This window comes from Pseudorca crassidens, chromosome 7 (genome assembly GCF_039906515.1).
Source record: "Pseudorca crassidens isolate mPseCra1 chromosome 7, mPseCra1.hap1, whole genome shotgun sequence".
Taxonomy (NCBI): Eukaryota; Metazoa; Chordata; class Mammalia; order Artiodactyla; family Delphinidae; genus Pseudorca; species Pseudorca crassidens.
The window spans coordinates 30,593,289-30,616,995 of record NC_090302.1 but is presented as its reverse complement, the minus strand read 5'-3'; the positions used below and the strand labels follow the sequence as shown (position 1 = coordinate 30,616,995).

General features: G+C 39.0%; 1 protein-coding gene across 2 annotated transcripts in view; it reads right to left on the bottom strand.

Moving 5' to 3' along the window:
- The window catches only part of GRIN3A (glutamate ionotropic receptor NMDA type subunit 3A), a 155,069-nt gene that overhangs the window by 76,126 nt on the left and 55,236 nt on the right, over positions 1 to 23,707 (bottom strand). For both annotated transcript variants that reach the window (XM_067743786.1, XM_067743787.1), the window contains exon 3: positions 16,650 to 17,697. In XM_067743786.1, the coding sequence (XP_067599887.1) occupies positions 16,650 to 17,697 (1,048 nt within the window). The remainder of the gene's footprint in view (positions 1 to 16,649; positions 17,698 to 23,707) is intronic.

Genomic DNA, 23,707 nt, shown 5'->3' with positions numbered 1-23,707 from the left:
GCTGGTCACCTCTGCTTGGGCTCTTGGCCAAGTCCATTATCTGAATGAGTGGTTGACATATGCTTAGGCTCTAGGAATACAGGTGCGTAAGATAGATCTGATTTCTACTGTCATGGAGTTTATAATCTAGTGGTGGATGGAATAAGAACTTCAGACAGATATTTTACATCCATTATCTCCTGTAATCCTCTCAAATGAGGATACAGAGGCCATGGCAAGTAACCTGCCAAACTCCACACAAACATATATCAAATTTAGATTTGTTCAACACCAGGATTTTGCTTTTTGTATCACAGTACATTGTCCCTTACTGGGGGGCTTTATTCATTCCATAGCATCTAGTATGAGAACGTTTTTGTATGGTCTTATCAAAAGCATTTGATTGATTGATCGATTAAAAAATAATCCCTGCATAATGCTATAGCCCTATTCCTATGATGCTGCCATTTTTCATTCATTTATTAATTGAAGAACATTTGTAAAATATTTACTGTTTCCCCAACACTGTGAGGATCCAGTGATGAGCAAGACACAGTGGGACAATTAACAACTAAACAAATAGATAACATGACAATTTCAGTTTGTGTTAAGTCCTATGAAAGAAATAAACTGGATGGCAATGAAAATATGCTTCCGCAAGTCTCTGTGAAAGCATAGCATCTTAAGGATGTAAAGATTTTACTATGGAAGTGCTGCTCAGTGAGGAACTCATTCTACCTGGACTTGAAATGCTGCAGACAGCAGAAGCGCATGTGTAGCAAATATTGCTGTTGTGACTATTGTTATGTCTGAATTATTCCCATTCTTACTTGGCTTATTGTGTACTTTCTCATAACATAAATAATACATGAACATTGCAGAAAATATGAAGTGGAAATAATAAAATAAATATTTTCTGTAATTACACTGCTCAGATACCAGTACTGTTAACATTGTGTTATATTTCCTTCTATGCATATTTCCTGTACATATGCATGTTATAAAATTGGATATATATGGTTTTGTATCCCAACTTCTCACTTAACATTATATTTTGATTTTTTGACATTTTAAAAGCTCTTCAAAATCATCTCTACTGGATGCATTTTTATAGCACATAGGAACATTGTAATGCATTAACTGTGCTGTTGCTGGACATTTACGTGGTTTCCAAGTTTTTGCTATTTTGAGAAAGGCTGCAGTGAATCTTTGCAATAACCTGTTATCGATCAAGTTATTTTCTTTGGACAGATTCCTAGAAGTGGAAGTCAAGGGTGAAAGGGCATGAACCCTTTTAAGGCTCTTGATATATAAATGGCCAAATTGATTTATGAACATATTGTAACAACTTACAATAGCAGTGTATGCTGGTGCTAGTCTTAATGTGCTTCCATCAAGATTTAGAACTATCAATAGAAGACGCCTATTTTGATAGGTAAAAACATCATTTCATTACTGTCTCAATTAGCATTTCTTTGATTACAAGTAAGATTTAATATTTTTAAAAATTATTGGTCAATTTTGTTTCTTTTCTGAATTGCTGTTAATATTCTTTATTTATTACTTGATTTTAACGTTACTTATTGTATACATTCCTCTCTTCCTGGAAAGATTTAAGGCACCTTAATGGTCACATAAAATACAAGATAGCATAAATTAAAATAGGGTGAAGTAGAAAAAGAAACTATATGAAGCCAGGAATGATGTTTAAAATGCATACCACAATGACAATAAATCTGCTATTAGTGCACAAGAATTTTGCCTCCAAGCTCTGTAGAACTGAGCTGAAAAAGAGAATCTTGCCATTTATCCGGTTCACACTGGCAGTGAAAGAGAGAGAGAGAGAGAGAGAGAGAACTAATTGTTCAAGATAAATATAATTAATATTGGTATTAAAATCTGACAAGACTTTTAACTATTTTTATTACTATTTTGTGCCCCTAGTTATCAGACACTATGCAAGTTGCCTTACTTGGATTATCTTAATTTCTATGACTATTTAATGGGGGCAGGTACTTTATTAATGTCATTTACAACAGTGCTTGGCATATAGGAATGGTCAGTGAGTATTAGCTTTTTCTCTTATTATTACTAATATTATTTCAATATTTAGAACAAAAAATCCCTTGAATCTTCTTTTAAAATTTTATATATATATATATATATGTATAAATTTTTTAGAAGATTAGGCAACAATCAAATGGACAAAAAAATCCTTTGGGATTTTGATTGGAATTGCTTTACATCTGTAAACTAATCAAGGAAAAATTCGACATCTTTAAATATAATACTCAGTCTTTCAGTTTGGTAATATGGCAGTTTGTTTGGAATTTATTAAAATTGCTTTATTAAGATATAATTCACATGCCATACAATCCACCCATTTATGATTCAGTGGTTTTATTATATTCACAAGATATGTGCAACAATCAGCACATTCAATTTTTTATCCAAACCATCTTTTATGTTTTGTACATTAAAGTTGTTTTCTTTTAATGCAATTCTTATAGAGGACACTTCCCTGATCTATCATGAATTTTTGTTGCTAGAGTGATTGGGATGTTTCTCCTGTTATGTTTTCTATCTAGAAGTACATGGAGCCCATGGGAAGTGCCACTCCACTCAAACTACAGCATTTCTTACATTTTTCTTCTTTTGAGAAATTTTCTCTCTAGAATGTCTGGTAATAAAACCCTTCTAGTTTATTGCTTGACGTATTCTTGTTCCCCTTTTCTTGGCTTTCCAATCTTGTAGCACATGATGGAGGGTCACGACTACACCCTCTCCCTCCAGTCTTGGGGCTTCTGCACGGGCTACCATGTCACCCTGAGATGGTCTTATCCTGACATGCTCTAACACCCCACCCAACTCCTCTTTTCTCATTTCCTTCCTTCAGGTCTTATCCTTCAGATCTCAGCCAGACTTTCTCTCCTCAGGGTGGTGGTCGGGGAGGGGCTTCTCTGATTCTCCATTCAGATCAGGTCTCCTGCGAGGCTCTCAGATTCTGATGTATTTTCCTTCAAAGTAATTAACCACGGTTTAAATCATTACCTGATTTATGTGTTCCCTTGATTAATATCTTTCTTCCCCTGTTGCAAGGACAGTGTCTGTTTTGCTGACTATTAAATTCCCAGCTGCCTAGCATGGTGCCTGGAACAAAAGTTGCTGTTATTGGATGAATTAAAGGGAGAACAAATAAATGGTATGGTGTAGTTTAGTTTTCTTCCCTCCCACCTCAAACTCCATTTTCAATGTCTTGTTTGACCTAGAGTTCTGGCACCCCTCCCTTCTTTAAGGCCAGCTTTTATTATATGAATTCATATGTTTTATTGGGCAGCCACATGCTGTTATATGAAGATCAATGAAGGTGTTTTTTATTATTTGGGGAAATGCTTATCATTTCATACTAGGGCTGTGTGAGTGTCCTTTAATGTTTCTTATTAAAGTTTATCTTGCCTTCATAGGCAGGACTGTTTAATTTTTAATATTTACTTGAATGTTCACCAGGACTCTTTCTAAAGCAGCACCATCATTTGCCTGTACAAAAAATGACATTAGTCTCCTAATCCCTCTAAGGAGGTGACATTTTTTTATATGTTAGAGACACGGGGCTAAAAGGGGCATTTTATATGAGAAGCTGGAAAAAAACAACTAGAAAGTGCATTAAAATCAGCAAATAGTTCATTTTAACTGCTCACGTATCCTTTCAACTGGGTCAATTCAACTCTATGAGGGGACGCAGGGCTTTATTTATCAGTGTACCTTATGATTTATGAAATGATTTTCTTATCTCTTATACCTCAGCAGATTGTATGTCAATGGCTAGAATGTTCTAAGAATGCCCAGGTCTACTCCTTAGACCACAGACCCAGATGAAGAGCTCACTGGATAAAAATAATGCTGCAGGTTTTATCCACCTGTCAATCATCCCAGAAGGCTAAGAGTAAATGACTCTGGATGATGAGGCAATGGGTGCTTGCTTCCATCTGTCTACATTACTCTATTTTCTGCATTGCCTATAGTGAGCAGTGCTAGTTTTATGCCAGAGACATACCCATATAAGCTCTATTAAATATATTACTCACAAATTCATGCTTTCATGGTCTCATGCTTCAAGAGCCCACCCGCTTTGAAACACGGAGCTTGCTTCCCAGAATTGTTGGTGGGAGGCTGTGAGAAGCTACATATATTACTTTTAGTGTAAAGTAAATTATTCTGGCAAAATAGTTGAGTTAAGTGAGGATAGAACTATCCTCTTGAATTTCATTTGTACAGCAGGCCATTCCCTCTCCCTTGGGGTTATCTGTAGGAGCAGCCAGCAACAAGATTATTTCTTCCCTCCCACACCCTATCAGAAAAAGAAAAGCATTCCAACTTGCCTTGGCTGCTGTAACATATAGTGAATCATAAATTGGTCTGTCCTGCACAGCCTTTTGCCTTTAATTTTATTTCTGATTCAAAGTGGTTGGTTGAAGCCAGTGAATCTCAACTCTGAAAGGGTGATAAAATGTTCAAACTCTTAACGCTTAACAGTTTTATTAATTGTGTTAAATGTATATAGCCAGCATGCGAAACAATTATGTCCAAGAAGAAAAATGGAGCTATTACAGTCATCGTAAGTTATCTAATATCATGGTTACAGATGCGTATAAGCCAGGACTCAATTTTCTGATGGATTGGGTATAAATACAGATCATAAATCTTACTTTTTAAGTCAATAGGTTTTCATCCAAACACATTTCCCATAAGAATATTTTATAAGTATTTTTTTTAGATTCCAAGACTGATATCAAAAAACTATAGCCAAATTTTTAGGCTATTAATAGATACTATTTACACAAAAATAAGAAAACACTATTTCTATAATTTGAAATATTTTATGTAACAGACAAGTAGTTTTAAGGAAACAGTAGATGGAACTCTTGGGAACCTCGTTTTTAGGATGGGGCTGCTTAGATGGCCTCTAAGAGCTGAAGACATCAATTCCTAGGAGCACATTTCTTTTTTGTTTTTCGTTTATTAACATATTTATTGGAGTATAATTGTTTACATTGTTGTGTTAGTTTCTGCTGTATAACAAAGTGAATCAGCTATAAGTATACATATATCCCCATATCTTCTCCTTCTTGCGTTTCCCTCCCACCCTCCATATCCCACCACTCTAGGTGGTCACAAAGCACCAAGCTGATCTCCCTGTGTTATGCGGCTGCTTCCCACTAGCTATTTTACATTTGGTGGTGTATATATGTCCATGCCACTCTCTCACATCATCCCAGCTTACCCTTCCCCCTCCCCATATCCTCAAGTCCATTCTCTGTGTCTGTGTCTTTATTCCTGTCCTGCCCCTAGTTTCTTCAGAACCGTTGTTTTGTTTTGTTTTTTTTTTAGATTCCATATATATGTGTTAGCATACGGTATTTGTTTTTCTCTTTCTGACTTACTTCACTCTGTATGACAGACTCTGGGTACATCCATGTCACTACAAATAACTCAATTTCGTTTCTGTTTATGGCTGAGTAATATTCCACTCTATATGTGTGCCACATCTTCTTTATCCATTCATCTGTTGATGGACACTTAAGTTGCTTCCATGTCCTGGCTATTGTAAATAGAGCTGCAGTGAACATTGTGGTACATGACTCTTTTTGAATTATGGTTTTCTCAGGATATATGTCCAGTAGTGGGATTGCTGGGTCATATGGTAGTTCTAGTTTTTTAAGAAACCTCCAAACTGTTCTCCAGAGTGGGTGTATCAATTTACATTCCCACCAACAGTGCAAGAGTGTTCCCTTTTCTCCACACCCTCTCCAGTATTTATTGTTTGTAGATTTTTTGGTGATGGCCATTCTGACTGGAGTCAGGTGATACCTCATTGTAGTTTTTTTTTTTTTTGTGATACACGGGCCTCTCACTGCTGTGGCCTCTCCCATTGCAGAGCGCAGGCTCCGGACGCGCAGGCTCAGCGGCCATGGCTCATGGGCCCAGCCGATCCGCGGCATGTGGGATCTTCCCGGACCAGGGCACGAACCCGTGTCCCCTGCATCAGCAGGCGGACTCTCAACCACTGCGCCACCAGGGAAGGCTCCCTCATTGTAGTTTTGATGTGCATTTCTCTAAAGATTAGTGATGTTGAGCATTCTTTCATGTGTCTGTTGGCAATCTGTATATCTTCTTTAGAGAAATGTCTATTTAGGTCTTCTGCCCATTTTTGGATGGATTGTTTGTTTTTTGGATATTGATATGCATGAGCTGCTTGTAAATTTTGTAGATGAATCCTTTGTCAGTTGCTTCATTTGCAAATATTTTCTCCGATTCTGAAGGTTTTTTCGTCTTGTTTATGGTTTCCTTTGCTGTGCAAAAGCTTTGAAGTTTCATTAGGTCCTCTTTGCTTATTTTTGATTTTATTTCCATTTCTCTAGGAGGTGGGTCAAAAAGGATCTTGCTGTGATTTGTGACATAGAGTGTTCTGCCTATGTTTTCCTCTAAGAGTTTTATAGTGTCTGGCCTTACATTTAGGTCTTTAATGCATTTTGAGTTTATTTTTGTGTATGGTGTTAGGGAGTGTTCTAATTTCATTCTTTTACATATAGCTGTCCAGTTTTCCCAGCACCACTTATTGAAGAGGCTGCCTTTTCTCCATTGTATATTCTTGCCTCCTTTATCAAAGATAAGGTGACCATATGTGTGTGGGTTTATCTCTGGGCTTTCTATTCTGTTCCATTGATCCATATTTCTGTTTTTGTGCCAGTACCATACTGTCTTGATTACTGTAGCTTTGTAGTATAGTCTGACGTCAGGGAGCCTGATTCCTCCAGCTTCATTTTTCTTTCTCAAGATTGCTTTGGCTATTTGGGGTCTTTTGTGTTTCCATAAAAATTGTGAAATTTTTTGTTCTAGTTCTGTGAAAAATGCCACTGGTAGTTTGATAGGGTTTGCATTGAATCTGTAGATTGCTTTGGGTAGTAGAGTCATTTTCACAATGTTGATTCTTCCAATCCAAGAACATGGTATATCTCTCCATCTGTTTGTATCATCTTTAATTTCTTTCATCAGTGTCTTATAGATTTCTGCATACAGGTCTTTTGTTTCCTTAGGTAGGTTTATTCCTAGGTATTTTATTCTTTTTGTTGCAATGGTAAATGAGAGTGTTTCCTTAATTTCTCTTTCAGATTTTTCATCATTAGTGTATAGGAATGCAAGAGATTTCTGTGCATTAATTTTGTATCCTGCTACTTTACCAAATTCATTGATTAGCTCTAGTAGTTTTCTGGTAGCCTCTTTAAGATTTTCTATGTATAATATCACATCATCTGCAAACAGTGACAGTTTTACTTCTTTTCCAATTTGGATTCCTTTCATTTCTTTTTCTTCTCTGATTGCTGTGGTTAAACTTCCAAAACTATGTTGAATAATAGTGGTGAGAGTGGGCAACCTTGTGTTCTTCCTGATCTTAGTGGAAATGGTTTCAGTCATTCACCATTGAGGACGATGTTGGCTGTGGGTTTGTCATATATGGCTTTTATTATATTGGCCTTTATTATGTCATATATGGCCTTTATTATATCTATGCCTACTTTCTGGAAGGTTTTTTTAAAATCATAAATGGGTGTTGAGTTTTGTTGAAAGCTTTTTCTGCATATCTTGAGATGATCATATGGTTTTTATCCTTCAGTTTGTTAATATGGTGTATCACATTGATTGATTTGCATGTATTGAAGAATCCTTGCATTCCTGCGATAAACCCCACTTGATCATGGTGTGTGATCCTTTTAATGTGTTGTTGGATTCTGTTTGCTAGTATTTTGTTGAGGATTTTCACATCTATGTTCATCAGTGATATTGGCTTGTAGTTTTCTTTTTTTGTGACATCTTTGTCTGGTTTTGGTATCAGGGTGATGGTGGCCTGGTAAAATGAGTTTGGGAGTGTTCTTCCTCTGCTATATTTTGGAAGAGTTTGAGAAGGATGGGTTTTAGCTCTTCTCTAAATGTTTGATAGAATTCACCTGTGAAGCCATCTGGTCCTGGGCTTTTGTTTGTTGGAAGATTTTTAATCAAAGTTTCAATTTCAGTGCTTGTGATTGGTCTGTTTATAATTTCTATTTCTTCCTAGTTCAGTCTCGGAAGGTTGTGCTTTTCTAAGAATTTGTCCATTTCTTCCAGGTTGTCCATTTTATTGGCATAGAGTTGCTTGTAGTAATCTCTCATGATCCTTTGTATTTCTGCCGTGTCAGTTGTTACTTCTCCTTTTTCATTTCTAATTCTGTTGATTTGAGTCTTCTCCCTTCTTTTCTTGATGATTCTGGCTAATGGATTATCAATTTTGTTTATCTTCTCAAAGAACCAGCTTTTAGTTTTATTGATCTTTGCTATTGTTTCCTTTATTTCTTTTTCATTTATTTCTAATCTGGTCTTTATGATTTCTTTCCTTTTGCTAACTTTGGGGGTTTTTTTTTTTTTTTTTGGTTCTTCTTTCTCTAATTGCTTTAGGTGTAAGGTTAGGTTGATTATTTGAGATTTTTCTTGTTTCTTGAGGCAGGATTGTATTGCTATAAACTTCCCTCTTAGAACTGCTTTTGCTGCATCCCATTGGTTTTGGGCCATCGTGTTTTCATTGTCATTTTTTTCTAGGTATTTTTTTTATTTCCCCTTTGATTTCTTCAGTGATCTCTTGGTTATTTAGTAATGTATTGTTTAGCCTCCATGTGTTTGTATTTTTTACAGATTTTTTCCTGTAATTGATATCTAGTCTCATAGCATTGTGGTCGGAAAAGGTACTTGATATGATTTCAGTTTTCTTAAATTTACTGAGGCTTGACTTGTGACCCAAGATATGATCTATCCTGGAGAATGTTCCATGAGCACTTGAGAAGAAAGTGTATTCTGTTGTTTTTGGATGGAATGTCATATAAATATCAATTAAGTCCATCTTGTTTAATGTGTTATTTAAAGCTTGTGTTTCCTTATTTATTTTCATTTTGGATGATCTGTCCTTTGGTGAAAGTGGGGTGTTAACATCTCCTACTATGATTGTGTTACTGTTGATTTCCCCTTTTATGGCTGTTAGCATTTGCCTTAAGTTGAGGTGCTCCTATGTTGGGTGCATAAATATTTACAATTGTTATATCTTCTTCTTGGATTGATCATTTGATCATTATGTAGTGTCCTTCTTTGTCTCTTGTAATAGTCTTTATTTTAAAGTGTATTTTGTCTGATATGGTAATTGCTACTCCAGCTTTCTTTGGATTTCCATTTTAATGGAATATCTTTTTCCATCCCCTCACTTCAGTCTGTGTGTTTCCCTAGGTCTGAAGTGGGTCTCCTGTGGACAGCATATATATGCGTCTTGCTTTTGTACCCATTCAGCCAGTCTGTATCTTTTGGTTGGAGCATTTAAACCATTTACATTTAAGGTAATTATCAATATGTATGTTCCTATTACCAGTTTCTTAATTTCTTTGGGTTTGTTATTGTAGGTCTTTTCCTTCCTTTGTGTTTCCTGCCTAGAGAAGTTCCTTTAGCATTTGTTGTAAAGCTGGATTGGTGGTGCTGAATTCTCTTAGCTTTTGCTTGTCTGTAAAGGTTTTAATTCCTCCATGGAATCTGAATGAGATCCTGCTGGGTAGACTAATCTTGGTATAGGATTTTCTCTTTTGTCACTTTAAATATGTCCTGCCACTCCCTCTGGCTTTCAGAGTTTCTGCTGAAAGATCAGTTGTTAACCTTATGGGGATTCCCTTGTATGTTATTTGTTGCTTTTCCCTTGCTGCTTTCAATATTTTTTCTTTGTATTTAATTTTTGACAGTTTGATTAATATGTGTCTTGGCATGTTTCTCCTTGGATTTATCCTGTATGGGACTGTCTCTGTTTCCTGCACTTGATCAACTATTTCCTTTCCCATATTAGGGAAGTTTTCAACTATAATCTCTTCAAATATTTTCTCAGTCCCTTTCTTTTTCTCTTCCACTTCTGGGACCCCTATAATTCAAATGTTGGTGTGTTTAATGTTGTCCCAGAGGTCTCTGAGACTGTCCTCAATTCTTTTCATTCTTTTTTCTTTATTCTGCTCTGCAGTAGTTATTTCCAGTATTTTATCTTCCAGGTCACTTATCCATTCTTCTGCCTCAGTTATTCTGCTGTTGGTTCCTTCTAGAAAATTTTTAATTTCATTTATTGTGTTGTTCATCATTGTTTGTTTGCTCTTTAGTTTTTCTAGTTCCTTGTTAAACATTTCTTGTGTTTTCTCTATTCTATTTCCAAGATTTTGGATCATCTTTACTATCATTACTCTGAATTCTTTTTCAGGTAGACTGCCTATTTCCTCTTCATTTATTTGGCCTGGTGGGTTTTTACCTTGCTCCTTCAACTGCTCCGTATTTCTCTGTCATCCCATTTTGCTTAACTTACCGTGTTTGGGGTCTCCTTTTTGCAGGCTGCAGGTTCATAGTACCTGTTGTTTTTGGTGTCCGCCCCCAGTGGGTAAGGTTGGTTCAGTGGGTTGTGTAGGCATCCTGGTGCAGGGGACTGGTGCCTGTGTTCTGGTGGGTGGGGCTGGATCTTGTCTTTCTGGTGGGCAGTACCTTGTCTGGTGGTGTGTTTTGGAGTGTCTGTGAACTTATGATTTTAGGCAGTCTCTCTGTTAATGGGTGGGGTTGTGTTGCTATCTTGCTAGCTGTTTCACATGGGGTGTCCAGCACTGGAGCTTGCTGGTCGTTGAGTGGAGCTGGATCTTAATGTTGAGATGGAGATCTCTGGGAGAGCTTTCACCAATTGATATTATGTGGGCCCGGGAGGTCTCTGGTGGTCCAGTGTCCTGAACTCGGCTCTCCCACCTCTGAGGCTTTGGCCTGACACCCAGGAGGAGTACAAAGACTCTGTCAGCCATACGGGTCAGAAGAAAAGGGAGAAAAATAAATAAATAAAATAAAATGAAATAAAATAAGGTTATTAAAATAAAAAAATTATTAAACTAAAAAATAAAAAAAGTAATTAAAAAAATAGAGCAACAAAACCAATAAACAAATCCACCAATGATAACAAACCCTAAAAACTAAACTAAGAGAAACATATAAATTAGAAATTAGTCGCATACAGCAAACCCAAAGTCTACAGTTGCTCCCAAAGTCCACTGCCTCAATTTTGGGATGATTTGTTATCTATTCAGGAATTCCACAGATGCAGGGTACATCAAGTTGACTGTGGAGATTTAATCCGCTGCTCCTGAGGCTGCATGGAGGAATTTCCCTTTCTCTTCTTTGTTCACACAGCTCCTGGAGTTTAGCTTTGGATTTGGCCCCGCCTTTGCATGTAAGTTGCCCTGTGGCGTCTGTTCTTCACCCAGACGGGAGGGGGTTAAAGGAGAGGCTGATTAGGGGGCTCTGGCTCACTCAGGCTGGTGGTGGGGGGAGGGAGGGGTATGGAATGCGGGGCGAGCCTGTGGCAGCAGAGTCTGGCCTGATATTGCCGACAGCCTGAGGTGTGCCATGTGTTCTCCTGAGGAAGTTGTCCCTGGATCACGGGACCCTGGCAGTGGCGGGCTGCACAGGATCCCGGGAGGGGAGGTGTGGATAGTGACCTGTGCTTGCACACAGGCTTCTTGGTGGCTGCAGCAGCAGCCTTAGCATTTTCATGCCTGTCTCTGGTGTCCGCGCTGATAGCCACGACTCGTGCCCATCTCAGGAGCTTGTTTAGGCGGTGTTCTGCCTTCTGTGTGCAGACTAGGAAGGAATCCCCTCTCCTCACGCACCCCGAAACAATGGTCTCTTGACTCTTAGGCAGTTCCAGACTTTTTCCCGGACTCCCTCCCGACTAGCTGTGGCGCACTAGCCCCCTTCAGGCTGTGTTCATGCAGCCAACCCCAGTCCTCTTCCTGAGATCTGACCTCTGAAGCCCGAGCCTCAGCTCCCAGCCCCCACCTGCCCCAGGGGGGGAGCAGAGAAGCGTCTCAGGCGGTGAGTGCTGGTTGGCACCGATGCTCTGTGCAGGAATCTCCCCGCTTTGCCCTCTGCACCCCTGTTGCTGTGCTCTCCTCTCTGGCTCCAAAGCTTCCCCCCCACCCCCCTGTCTCCACCAGTGAAGGGGCTTCCTATTGTGTGGAAACTTTTTCTCCTTCACAGCTCCCTCCCAGTGGTGCATGTCCCGTCCCTATTCTTTTGTCTCTGTTTTTTTTTTTGTTTTTTCTTTTGCCCTACCCAGGTACTTGGGAGTTTCTTGCCTTTTGGGAAGTCTGAGGTCTTCTGCCAGCATTCAGTAGGTGTTCTGTAGGAGTTGTTCCACATGTAGATGTATTTTTGATGTATATGTGGGGAGGAAGGTGATCTCCACGTCTTACTCCTCTGCCATCTTGAAGGTCCTCCGGGAGCACATTTCTTAATAAAATTCTTCTAGGGAAGTCTGGGAGTTGTTATTCTCAAAGTTTTCAGGCACACAATATAACAGGAAGACATGAGGAGATTATCCCAAGATAACTAAAGAAGAGTTAGAGAAGGGAAAGAGGCCGGTGTTCAAGAGCATTAATGTGGAGGCACAGGGAAATTTGCCTGGGGTGAATTAAATGAGCTGGGGGAAAATGGAATGAAAATGGCAGCATAGTACAATGGGACCTGTCTTGATACCCAGTAATTGAGGGGGATGAAAAGATATGAAAATAAATGAGACTGTGAGTAAGGGGCAGAAGAATTTTCAGAGTGTGACCAACATTCCACATAAATCACCTCTCATTCAGATGTAGGAGATTTTTACCTTACATGGAAAAACAAATATCCCAAGAGAACCACAGGAGATCTGTGACTTCTATGTAAATGATACCTTTTCACTCCTCAGCTAACATGCTATGAAAATGGAATCTTGAAAAATACCGGAAAAAAGCAAACCACATAAACCCAGTTTCATCAGACATTCAAAGACACACACATGCTAATTCTCATGGTTTGGACTGGGCACTGATCAGCCTTTGTCCTATTTGATAACTGCCTTGGCAGATGGGATAATGTCACTCTTTATCTCAAAAAGTTAAAATTCAATGTACAGAGAGGCATTCAAGGGCCTGCATGACTTCACTTCAGGGCACTTTTTTCTCCTCACCTTCTACACCTTATCTCTCCACAAACCCATATTCCAGCTTTATGCCTGCTGCTTCTCCTCAGACAGTAATTTTTCTCCCTACTGCCTTCTCCCGTGGGGTCTCATACTCCCCCAGTGCTTTAATACGCAGTGTCACCTCTCTGCCCGAGATTCCCACCAGCTTCAGTGTCACTCCTGAACTCTGGCTCCGTGTTCCCCAATGCCTGGTGCATTTCACCTGGGTGTCCTATACAGCTTTTAAGATGCCCAGTATGAAACTGACCTGATCATCATATTTGCTAGCTCTTAAACTGCCTTTTCTGCTTGCTTGAATGGTACCATCCCCTCAGACACTCGGGCCTGCAACTTTGAAGGTGTGACTCTTTGTTGCCACTCATATCCAATTAATTGCCAAGTCCTACTGACCTGGTCACCGCAATGTTTCTTGACTCTTTCTTCTTTTTATTAGTGACAGTAGCTATAACTTCAACTCTGTCCACTGTCTTTCTCTTCTAATCGTGTTTACGTGCTGCTGCCAAAAAAACCATCTTAAATGGATTCTGCTTCTCTGTGCTATTCCACTGTTCAAAAATGTCAATGGACCTCTAGTGTCAAGTATTCACTTTCCTTAGCCTGATGTCAAAGATCCTGTGATATCTCAACCGAACTTACTTTTCAGACTTGGATCTTCTCTTTCCTTTCATGCTGTGACTAAAGAGAACTCCTGAAGATATCCTGACTGTGCCTTATACTTTCCACCTCCAAGTAGTTCATTCTGTTCTTTTGCTTGGAATGTCCATTCTTCTTTCCTTGATGCACATGTCCAAATTCCAAGTCTTCTTCAAGAATAAGCACACATTTTATCTTATTAATTAAGCCTTCCCTTGAAGGTGATCACACTTTCCTTGAACTTTTACATATTTGTTTCTAAACTTTGGCATGCTTATAACTTTATTTTTTGTAGTTCTACTTTTAGTTTTTTGAGGACCTCCAGACTGTTTTCATAGTGGCTGTACTAATTTTCAATCCTACGAACACTTATAACTTTCTAAGTTATTTCTCCTTGTGTTTTTATCTTTTTTATCTTTTCTCCCCTACTTGACTTATTCACTTCTGAATTTCTCCACATCATTTAGTGTAAAAAAAGGATAGAGTCACTCAAAGATTTGAGCATTGGTAGGAGAGAAAAGAGCTCATGTGAGTGAGTGGAATATACTTAAGAATGAATGCTGAGTGACTGAAAGGGTATGGAAATTATTTTGATCATACCTCTCCATGGGAAGGTGAGGACATTATGTCATCTGCATAATACCATACATCTGGATGAAAACTGAACAATTCTGTCACCAACATTATTTGCCAAAAGCCCAGATGTCGAGTATTGCTTAATCAAATAATCTGGGTGTCTTTATACGAAAAAAAAAAAAGTGAGAGACTTTAATATAGAAACAACATTAGGAAAGAGAAATACATTTTTGGGAACCTTAGTGGATCTTCATTTATTATCTAAAGTTGAAAATGTTTTAGATTTAGGCTTGTCCCACTTCTTTAAGACCTTACTAGATGTAACACAAAGTTGACATTGTCCATTTCCTCTCACTCTGTCCTGTGGGCTATGTTAGATTATAAAAATGTCACCTTTTTATTCTGGTGGAGTTGGGGTTGGAATGGTTGTTTCTTTTTGTTTAAAAAAACTTTTACTTCTGTGTATGGTTTATCTTTATGCATTCTTTCTAATCCCTAAAATAATCATTACTTCAGGTTTCTCATGTGTAACATCCATAACAATTTTGGTAATCTTTGGTTCTGATTAATGAAACTCTAGTCAGTATTGTGTTCATCTTTTTACGTACAATAATGGTCTGGAATCTTCACAACAACAGGCATATATATTAGATTGTTTCTTATACTAGATTGGATTGAATGGTTTCCAAGTCTAGTTTGTAATTTAAGCATCACATTGCAAGACTCTTGCAAGAAAATTCGAGTAAGTTTCTTTTAAGATGGTGAACATTTGGGAGATCTATAGGCCTCTTGGGGCAAAGAATAAATAGAGGCTGCTAATACCAGTGCAGTGTAAATGCTGAAGCATCACCAAAATCTCTCTTCAGGATAACACATGTATTTATACTACAGAACTTATTTGTGTTCACTAAACTCCAGCTGATAACCTAAAGTCCTGAGTGCACAATAAGAAGTGATGCAATTCATTGCCTAGTCAATGACCCATTGTTTGTTGAATCTTTTCATGAGGTTCACGCCTCTTACGAGGAGGTTTTCAGTATATGGGTCAAATTTCTCATGTTCATTTGTTTGCAAAACAGACCATATCCTAATCCAAACCATTTATGAGAATCCTCTAAAGCTGCCACCAGCCTTCTGGGCCACTCCATCATTTAACAAAGACAGTTGTAAATGTCCTATTTGTTCATGCTCTATGTAATTAATTTTAAATGTTTGATAAAAATATGTAGTAAATGGTTCAATACCATGAGATTTGATGTGAAAAGGGATATTTGAAAAGGCATGGTGAATGTTTCACTGTTTGAAACGCTCAGCTTAGCTCAAGTTGCTTTAAACACATTGTGTCCTGGGGATGCCCACTGAATTGCAGCTTTCTCCAGTCTCTCCTAGATGGGTCTTACACATTGGTATACACTTCTGCTCTGGATCTGCATTCTGTTCCCCATTGGGACTGTAGTACTCCCTGGAGTCCTATTCTAATTGCTTTGAGCCCTGACAACCCCCTCCTCTCTACTCCCACCAGGTTGGACCAAGTTCTCCATACTCCCAGTCACAAAAGAGGTCTTGTTTCAATCCAGAGAGAACATAGACATGGCTGTCCTTACTCAAGTATCACCACTGCTTTACCTGCTTACCTGAACTTCACCCCCTTCCTCCCTTCTACCCTTACAGTTGGATGTCTAGGATATCAGAGGAGGCCTAGAATAGATACAATTTTCTTGAATGTTCTTGGACGTTGTAATGTGACTGCTGGCACACTCCTCCAACCCCAAGGTGATCAGTTTTCCTTACTCTATAAGGACACCCTGTTCCTAGCTAACCTTGCCACCTCAGTTAGCTCAGTACTCCTTATCTATACCCATTGAGTTTTCTAGCATCCGACTCTGGGTGCTTATGATAAAATGTTAGTTCTTTCCATTTTACAATTTTTCATGGTGAAAAAAAGTTTCTTTACAATTTAAAATATGGACCTTACTATTTATTTCCATTAATTCCCAAGAGAAGTAATTAATTCATTTTGAAGTTTACTTTAGGTGAAAATACTTTGTAAGACTATTCCCTGATAGCTATTCTGCCAGATGGTTAACTAACAAAGGAAAAACTGCACAAATAGATGTTTCTACCAGAAGGACTTTCTCTGGAACAAACATCTCCTAAAAGCATCCCTCACTCTTTTTGTTTCATTTAATAAAACAATGAAATATTTAGTGCATCCAGGCAACAGGCTTTTTTGGACTAGTCTCTATGGATGGTTCAGAGAATATTCTTCTGTTAGATGAAAGAATATAGACATACTACAGCATAAAATACAATATATGGAGTTAAAATTGACAATTAGGAAATCTAGAGTTAAAAGAAGTATTACCTTAGGGTCATATATTCCAGAAAGCTCTTCATAGATCTTCTCACCTACCATGACAGCAGCCAAATTCGCTGTATATGTAGAAAGGCAAAACATACAGAAAATGGCCCAAAGGTTCATCAGAAACCTTCCAGTCCAGCATTTTGGGGGTTTGATGGCTGCTGTTCTACCAAACAAGAGGGCATAACAGACATTCAAGGCTGAAGAGAAGGAGAAAACTTTACTTCTGTTCCGCCCCTTGGGAGTCATACCAAAGGGGCTCTTCCATTCATAGAGAGTGAGGAAGATGGCAGTGATGTGCAGAGCCACAAAAATCCCCAGCCACATTGTCCAATGGAGTGGCCACATGAAGGCTCCAATGGGAGCTGCTGTGTCCCGGGTCCTCACTAAGATGCCCAAGCTGGTGGAGAAGAAAGGACTGGTGAAATCTATCACCTGGCTTCGTGCAGTATTGATGCTGAAGGAAGTGACTGCCATGTGGGCTGACCCACTGAGGAGTTCACCCACCAGCCCAGTCCAGTGCCCATTTTTCCAGGCTCCATATTTGCCATCCCCAACAATATAGAGATCAAAGTCAAAGTTCATGTCTTCTGCTAGCTTTTCCAGCAGATCAATGCAATATCCATAGCAGCACTTCTTGAACTTGATGGGCACTGTATCATTACTGCTATGAAGGCTGCTAAAAAGGCTGTCCAGTATGGAAGAATCATTAGTCATGGGGTCTAGACAGAGTTGGCCAGCAGGGCACAAGCCTTCATCATCTACCTCCCGTGTGAAGACAAATGGATGTTCGATCAAAGTAACCACTCGCAAGTGTAGCTTACTTGGGTGTTGGAAGTGGGTTTTGTGCCTCTGGGCTTGCTCTGGCCATATTCCATAGTCCATGATAATCTTCCCCTGCTGCCAGCTGCCCAAGCGTGTCCACATTGGCTTTCCCAGGGGGTCATGTTGCAGACTCCAGATGAAAAAGTTGTTTTCTGAGCTGATGATAGTGGAACCTTTTACTTTGATGGAACCACTGAGGCCTCTGAAAGTGGTGTTGGCTAGAAACCTGGCAAAGAGGAGCAAAGGCAAAAAGTGAGGAAGAGAGGTGAGGCCAAAGTCCGGAAGCAGTGCTCATCTTTTCTTCTCTGTCTTAATAAGAAGAAACTCTATTTTTTTCAAAAGGCACTGCCTGTAATTACTTTAGGAATTAATAAGCTGGACTTTTTCTAGGACAAGAGTCCCTATTTCATTGAGCAAATGAGATCTCAACCTCAGGTTCTAACACCTGGGCTGGGTGCTTTCCTTGTGGTCTTACTCCAAATCTTTATTCCTAGTTAAGGAATGTGTTAATTGTTTTCTGTTGTAAATGGTTAATTATATATTCTTACAAATTTCCAAGCTATGAAGGTTCTCAGCATCTTTAACATGTCTCATTTCTACTGCTCACCACATTCAATTGCAAATAAATCAGCTCAATAAATATATTCTCTTTGGTGCAAGGAATAAGTTATAATACATATGTATATACTTTTATGATTGCTTAAAATTATATTCATAATTCTAGAAAATAGCCAAATCTTGTTATCAGTGTTTAGCGTGGAAACAATCAACATGTCTGTCCCCATGAGGCCAGTCTAAGCTGCGTGTTGGATACCATCCATGGAATAAAGAAAAAGATGATAAATAGACTTGCAGTTCCCAGGACAGCCTCAGGCTAACCTCCCTCTAAGTCATTAGAGAAAAACAGTTGGCTCTGGCTCTAGAGAGACCTTCTGTCAGAAGTCAAAGAAAGGAAAATTACCAACTGAATGATATACTGATTCCTAACCCTGGGAACCAGGGCACTGTCAGTATATGTTCTGCTATGGACAAGGCAGGGAAATGCTTGGTCAGTCTCTGTCTTTCTTGAGTTTGGGAAGATAAGACAATAAGAGGTAATATATGAGCTCGAGGCACCTCTGTACTGTTTTTTTTTTTTTCAGTACGCGGGCCTCTCACTACTGTGGCCTTTCCCGCCGTGGAGCACAGGCTCCTCCGTGGCATGCAGGATCCCCCCGGACCGGGGCGCGAACCCATGTCCCCCGCACCGGCAGGCGGACTCCCAACCACTGCGCCACCAGGGAAGCCCCCTCTGTACTCTTAATTATGGCCTTGTGTCAGAAATAAAGCCCATATTTTGACATCAAACACACCTGTGTTAGAATATTGGTCCACCCACCTTCTAGTATTGTCCTTGGACACAAATTTACTGAACTCTAAGCTTCAGTTTTGTCATCAGCAAAATGGGGGAGGTAATTACATTTTTATTTTTAAATTATTTCTACTGCAAGGGTTAGAAATAATGCATGTGAAGTATATACCACACCTTTTGACATAGAACAGATGTTCCAGATATGGTAATTATTATTTAATGTCATTCAAATTTTTTCAATCAAGGCTGTCCCAGGTCACTTTTCCTAGTCTTTTAATAGAATTTTTCTAGTTGGAGGCACAAAGTACTGCATTATGATAAACTCATAGAGGCTACTCAAGACTTATTTCAAATTAAAAGAAATTAAATTGAAATGTGGACTGTAACATAGAAGATTTTTATGAGGAGTTGGATGATACAGAATGTGTTTCTTCATGAAACACATTCATCCATTGCTTGCCACAAACATTACTCTGTAATTTATAAATACAAATACCAGTAGTAAGAAGTTGTACTGCCATAGAGGAAACAGAAAAATCAGAAAGTGTGAAGAATATACTAATTTTCATTACAGATATAAATTTAAATCACATTTGAAGATGCTACTGTCACTAAATGCAATGAAACTGCTCATTTTGGTAGATTGCATATAATAGTAATTATTCATGTTAGCTCTCCCCAGTGGGACTCTACCACTTAAAATGAATTCTGTTTAGCAACAAGTAATGAAGTCTCAGTTATCTTAGACTTTCAAACAGTTTTCTGCTTCTTTAGGGAAGTAGGGAACCAAATCATTAAAATATACAGATTAATCAACTGATAATTACCTAGGTACTATAATAGAAGGGTGACTACAACTGTGTTTCTGATGAGCAATGTACTGTTAGATTTGTTAAGACACACACACACACACACACACACACACACACACACACACTGACATAGCCTAGGGAATAAAACAGTTATTAGTAAATAGTTTAATTTTATTTGGTCAATTTAGTGATCAGGAAAGTAAAGTTAAAGTTGTAGAAAGAGAAGCCCTTCATTATTTTAAGAATAGTTGGGGCTTAATGATTATAGACTTTTAACTGGATGGACCTACGAAGGACTACCACTGAGTAAATATATATTAAAATCATCTCAGAAAAGCGGTCTTCAGGAATCTTTTAGAGATTATATAACTCCCTCATTCCAGTAAAACCTATTCCTCATTATCGATGTTAAATAGCATTCAGCATGGCCATGACTAAAGAACAATGCTCAGTTGTCTTTGAGGCACTCATCTATCACAGAAAGACATATCAGTCAGGATCTAAATGTCTTTCATTTTCCCAGATTGGAAAATCCAGTGTTTGTTTCACTATGCAGTTGGCACCAAGAAATTGGGTCTCAGAGAATCCCCATTAATGATGGATTATTTTTATTTTCAGTTTTACAGAGAGGATAAGTTAAAATCTCATTAATAGCTTTAGTTATTGTCACCTTCACTATGTATTCTTTGTAATGGAATGACAGTACATAGCCGAGTTTGAATATTCACTATGTTAGTTAAAAGATTACAGTGTTGAAATCTTGCTTTTGCTTGAAGTGATTTCTACCATGTTCCTTTTTATCTTGCCCTGGACTCTTCTTGGATGAACAAGAAAAAGGAAAATCAGGAATAATTTTATTGGCAAGATAAACTGATACAAATACCAGGCACTGTTCTTAGTATGAGTTATAGAGATGAAAGACACACTCATTGTTCTCAAGGAGCTCAAAGTCTAGTGATGGGGAGAAAGAAAAGCAAACAGGCAATTCTAAACCAGTGTAATAAGCATCCTGATGGAGGTAGAATTGGGTGCCATTGGAACAGAAAGCAAGGACACCCACAATCTAGGGGTGACAAGGAAGGCTTCAGAGAGGAGCAGGTGCGAGAGCTGAGTCTTGAAGAAGGAGTTACAGTTAACCAGGAAGAGAAGCTGGGGCTTGGTGCTGTCAGCACAGGGAGACGCATGTGCAAAAGCCAGAGACAGAGAGAGCAAGCTGCATGATGGTAAGTGGTGAGAAATAAGGCTGGAGATGACGGTGAGAAGTGAGTTACAAAAGGACTGAGGCCACGATGAAGCTAATGGAGAGCCATCGAGAGAATTTTTCTGAGGAGGGACAGCATCATCAGATTTGATTTTAGAAAGATTTTGTTTTCCTGCTAGCTATATAGGAAATGGTTTGGAAGGAGAAGGTGGCTGAGCACAGTTTCAGCTGTGAGGAATAATGCTCCTTTCCGCCTCTTGCTTCCTCTCTTCCTCTCTCTCTGCCTGTTTCACAAGGGCCTTAAGGTGACAAGGGCTAAGGTAATAGCAGAAGTGGAAAAAATGGCAAAATCAAGAGATACATAGTTTCAGAAAGAAAAGTAGTGATTTTGAGAGGGTCAAATGCACATGATTGCATTTAATTCACAAACTGTATTAAGAATGTGTAAAACTCGGCTTGATGGAAGGTCATATAAATAAGACCTGGAGTATTTAAGTTGATTATGAGCTAAATGTAAGCCCACAGAGCACTGTGGGAAAACAAGAGAGAAAAGTAATCTTAAATTCTTTTAATAGTAGTTTAGAGCCTGGGTCACAGGGACCAATAATAAAACCATTACATTCTGTGCTGATCATACTACTTCTCCAGCCTAGCTATGAATTCTCAATAAATCTTCCAGTTCAAATATCATGAGGAAAGGTAGGAGGTGGAAAATTTAACAAGGGGAGCTAAGTATAACAATCCAATTGGACAGCAGAGTAGAAACATATTCAGGTTGCAACTGAACTCTAGAGGCTTTGCATGTCCATTTTATGAGGCTGGATTTTATTTAACAGGAAAAGGGGAGCCATGAAGATTTCAAAGTAGAGTAATGATGTAACCATAAGTCTGCATTGGTAATACTGCTCTGGCAACAGGTACAATGTGTCAATAGGAAGGAAGAGATAGTGACCAGGAGACCACTTCGAAGACTAGTACAATAGCTCTGTCATGGTATGATAAGGGTCTGAATCGCACTCCATGAGTGAGAATCTGGTTTAGCACTGTGCCTTGTGCATAGTGAGTGTTTAACAAAGCAGTTCAGGTATCCATCTTTCTTATCAGCAGATCTCCCAAGATACCACTCTGCTTGAAAGGATAAAGGTCATTGGTTAATCTGCTTGGAGGTAACTTATTACTTCAGTAAAATTCCCAATTATGTCACTAACTAAGAATATGTGTTGATTTGAATAGGAGCTGAGATAAAATCTGAACTTTTCAAATTATGTAAAAAATGTTTTTGAGACAGTTCACAAATATAAGCAAGATCAGTGTTTAATGTATTTAATATATTTTAGAAGCCACATTTGCATACAAAACTTGACTTACTAATTAAAATATTTTCTTATGCATTAAAATAAATGAACAAAGATGTTAACAGAACATCACCCAATCAATCATTTATTCATTCCATAATACTCACTTTTACCAGGCACTATTCCAGATTCTGGGGGATATAGTAGTGAACAAAACTCTATGTAGCTTTTAGTCTATCGAGGGAACAGAATATGATAAGTAGGGAATATGAATGGGATGTTAGTGCTAAGTGCAAAGGAGAAAAAATAAAGCAGAGTAAGGAGATAAGATGTGTCAGGGTTGATGGCAGTAGGGTGGAATTTTAGATTAGAGAGGCCAGGAGAAGGTGATATTTGAGTAAAGGGTTGAAGAAAGGGAAGGAGCTGACCAAGAGGATATCTGGGTAAAGAGCATTCCCTGTATAGGGAGCAAGGAGTCCAGTGTCCTTGAATGTGACTGTACCGGGTATATTTGAGAAATAGCTAAGGGAGGGAGGGGCAGGAGAGTTAAAGATGAGGTCAGAAAAAACTTATGGGGAGTGGGAGGTGGGGAAAATAGGATTTTGTAGGTCACCGTAAGGACTTTGTTTCTTCTCTACGTGAGATGGAGAGCCACTGGTAGATTTTGAGCAGAGAAGTGATAAGATATGACCTACATTTTATTTACTTATTTATTTTTTGCGGTACGCGGGCCTCTCACTGCTGTGGCCTCTCCCGTTGCGGAGCACAGGCTCCAGACGCGCAGGCTCAGCGGCCATGGCTCACGGGGCCCAGCCGCTCTGCGGCATGTGGGATCTTCCCAGACCGGGGCACGAACCCGTGCCCCCTGCATCGGCAGGCAGACTCTCAACCACTGCGTCACCAGGGAAGCCCATGACCTACATTTTAACAGGCTCGTCTCAGTGTTGTGTTGAGAATGGACTACAGAGAGACAAGAGCAGAAGCAGAAAGACCAGTTAGGAGGCTGTTTCAAATACCAGACAAAAGTTGATGATGGTTTAGACTGAGGTAGTAGCAGTGGAGGTGAGAAGAATTAGTTGGATCTTGACAAATTTTGAAGCTGCCACTGACAGGATTTGCTGATGGCTCATATAGTTGCTAGGAAAAGGAAACATAAGGATGACACCAAAGTTTTTTCCCTGAGCGATTGGAAGGATGGAGTTGCCATTAATTAAGATAAAGAAAACTGTAGAAGAATCAGGTTGTGAGGTGGGTGAGAACCACCAGGAGTACAGTTTTGCTAATGTTAATTTTGAGATAATTCATAGATATCCAAATGTAGTTGTCAAGTAGGTAGGTGGTGATCTTCCAGAGTTCACGAAGTAGGTCTGGACTGGAGGTACAGTTTGGGAGCCAAAAGTCTATATAGGGTATTTAAGGAGATCATAATGGTAATTGTAGATGAGAAGAAGTTCAATGAGTGAGTCCAGGGCACTTCAACATTTGGAGGTGTTGCAGGTGAGGAAGAACTAGCAAAGGAAACTGAGAAGTAATCAGAGACACAAAGTGGGCTGTGTTGTGTTCTAGAAGCCAAGTAA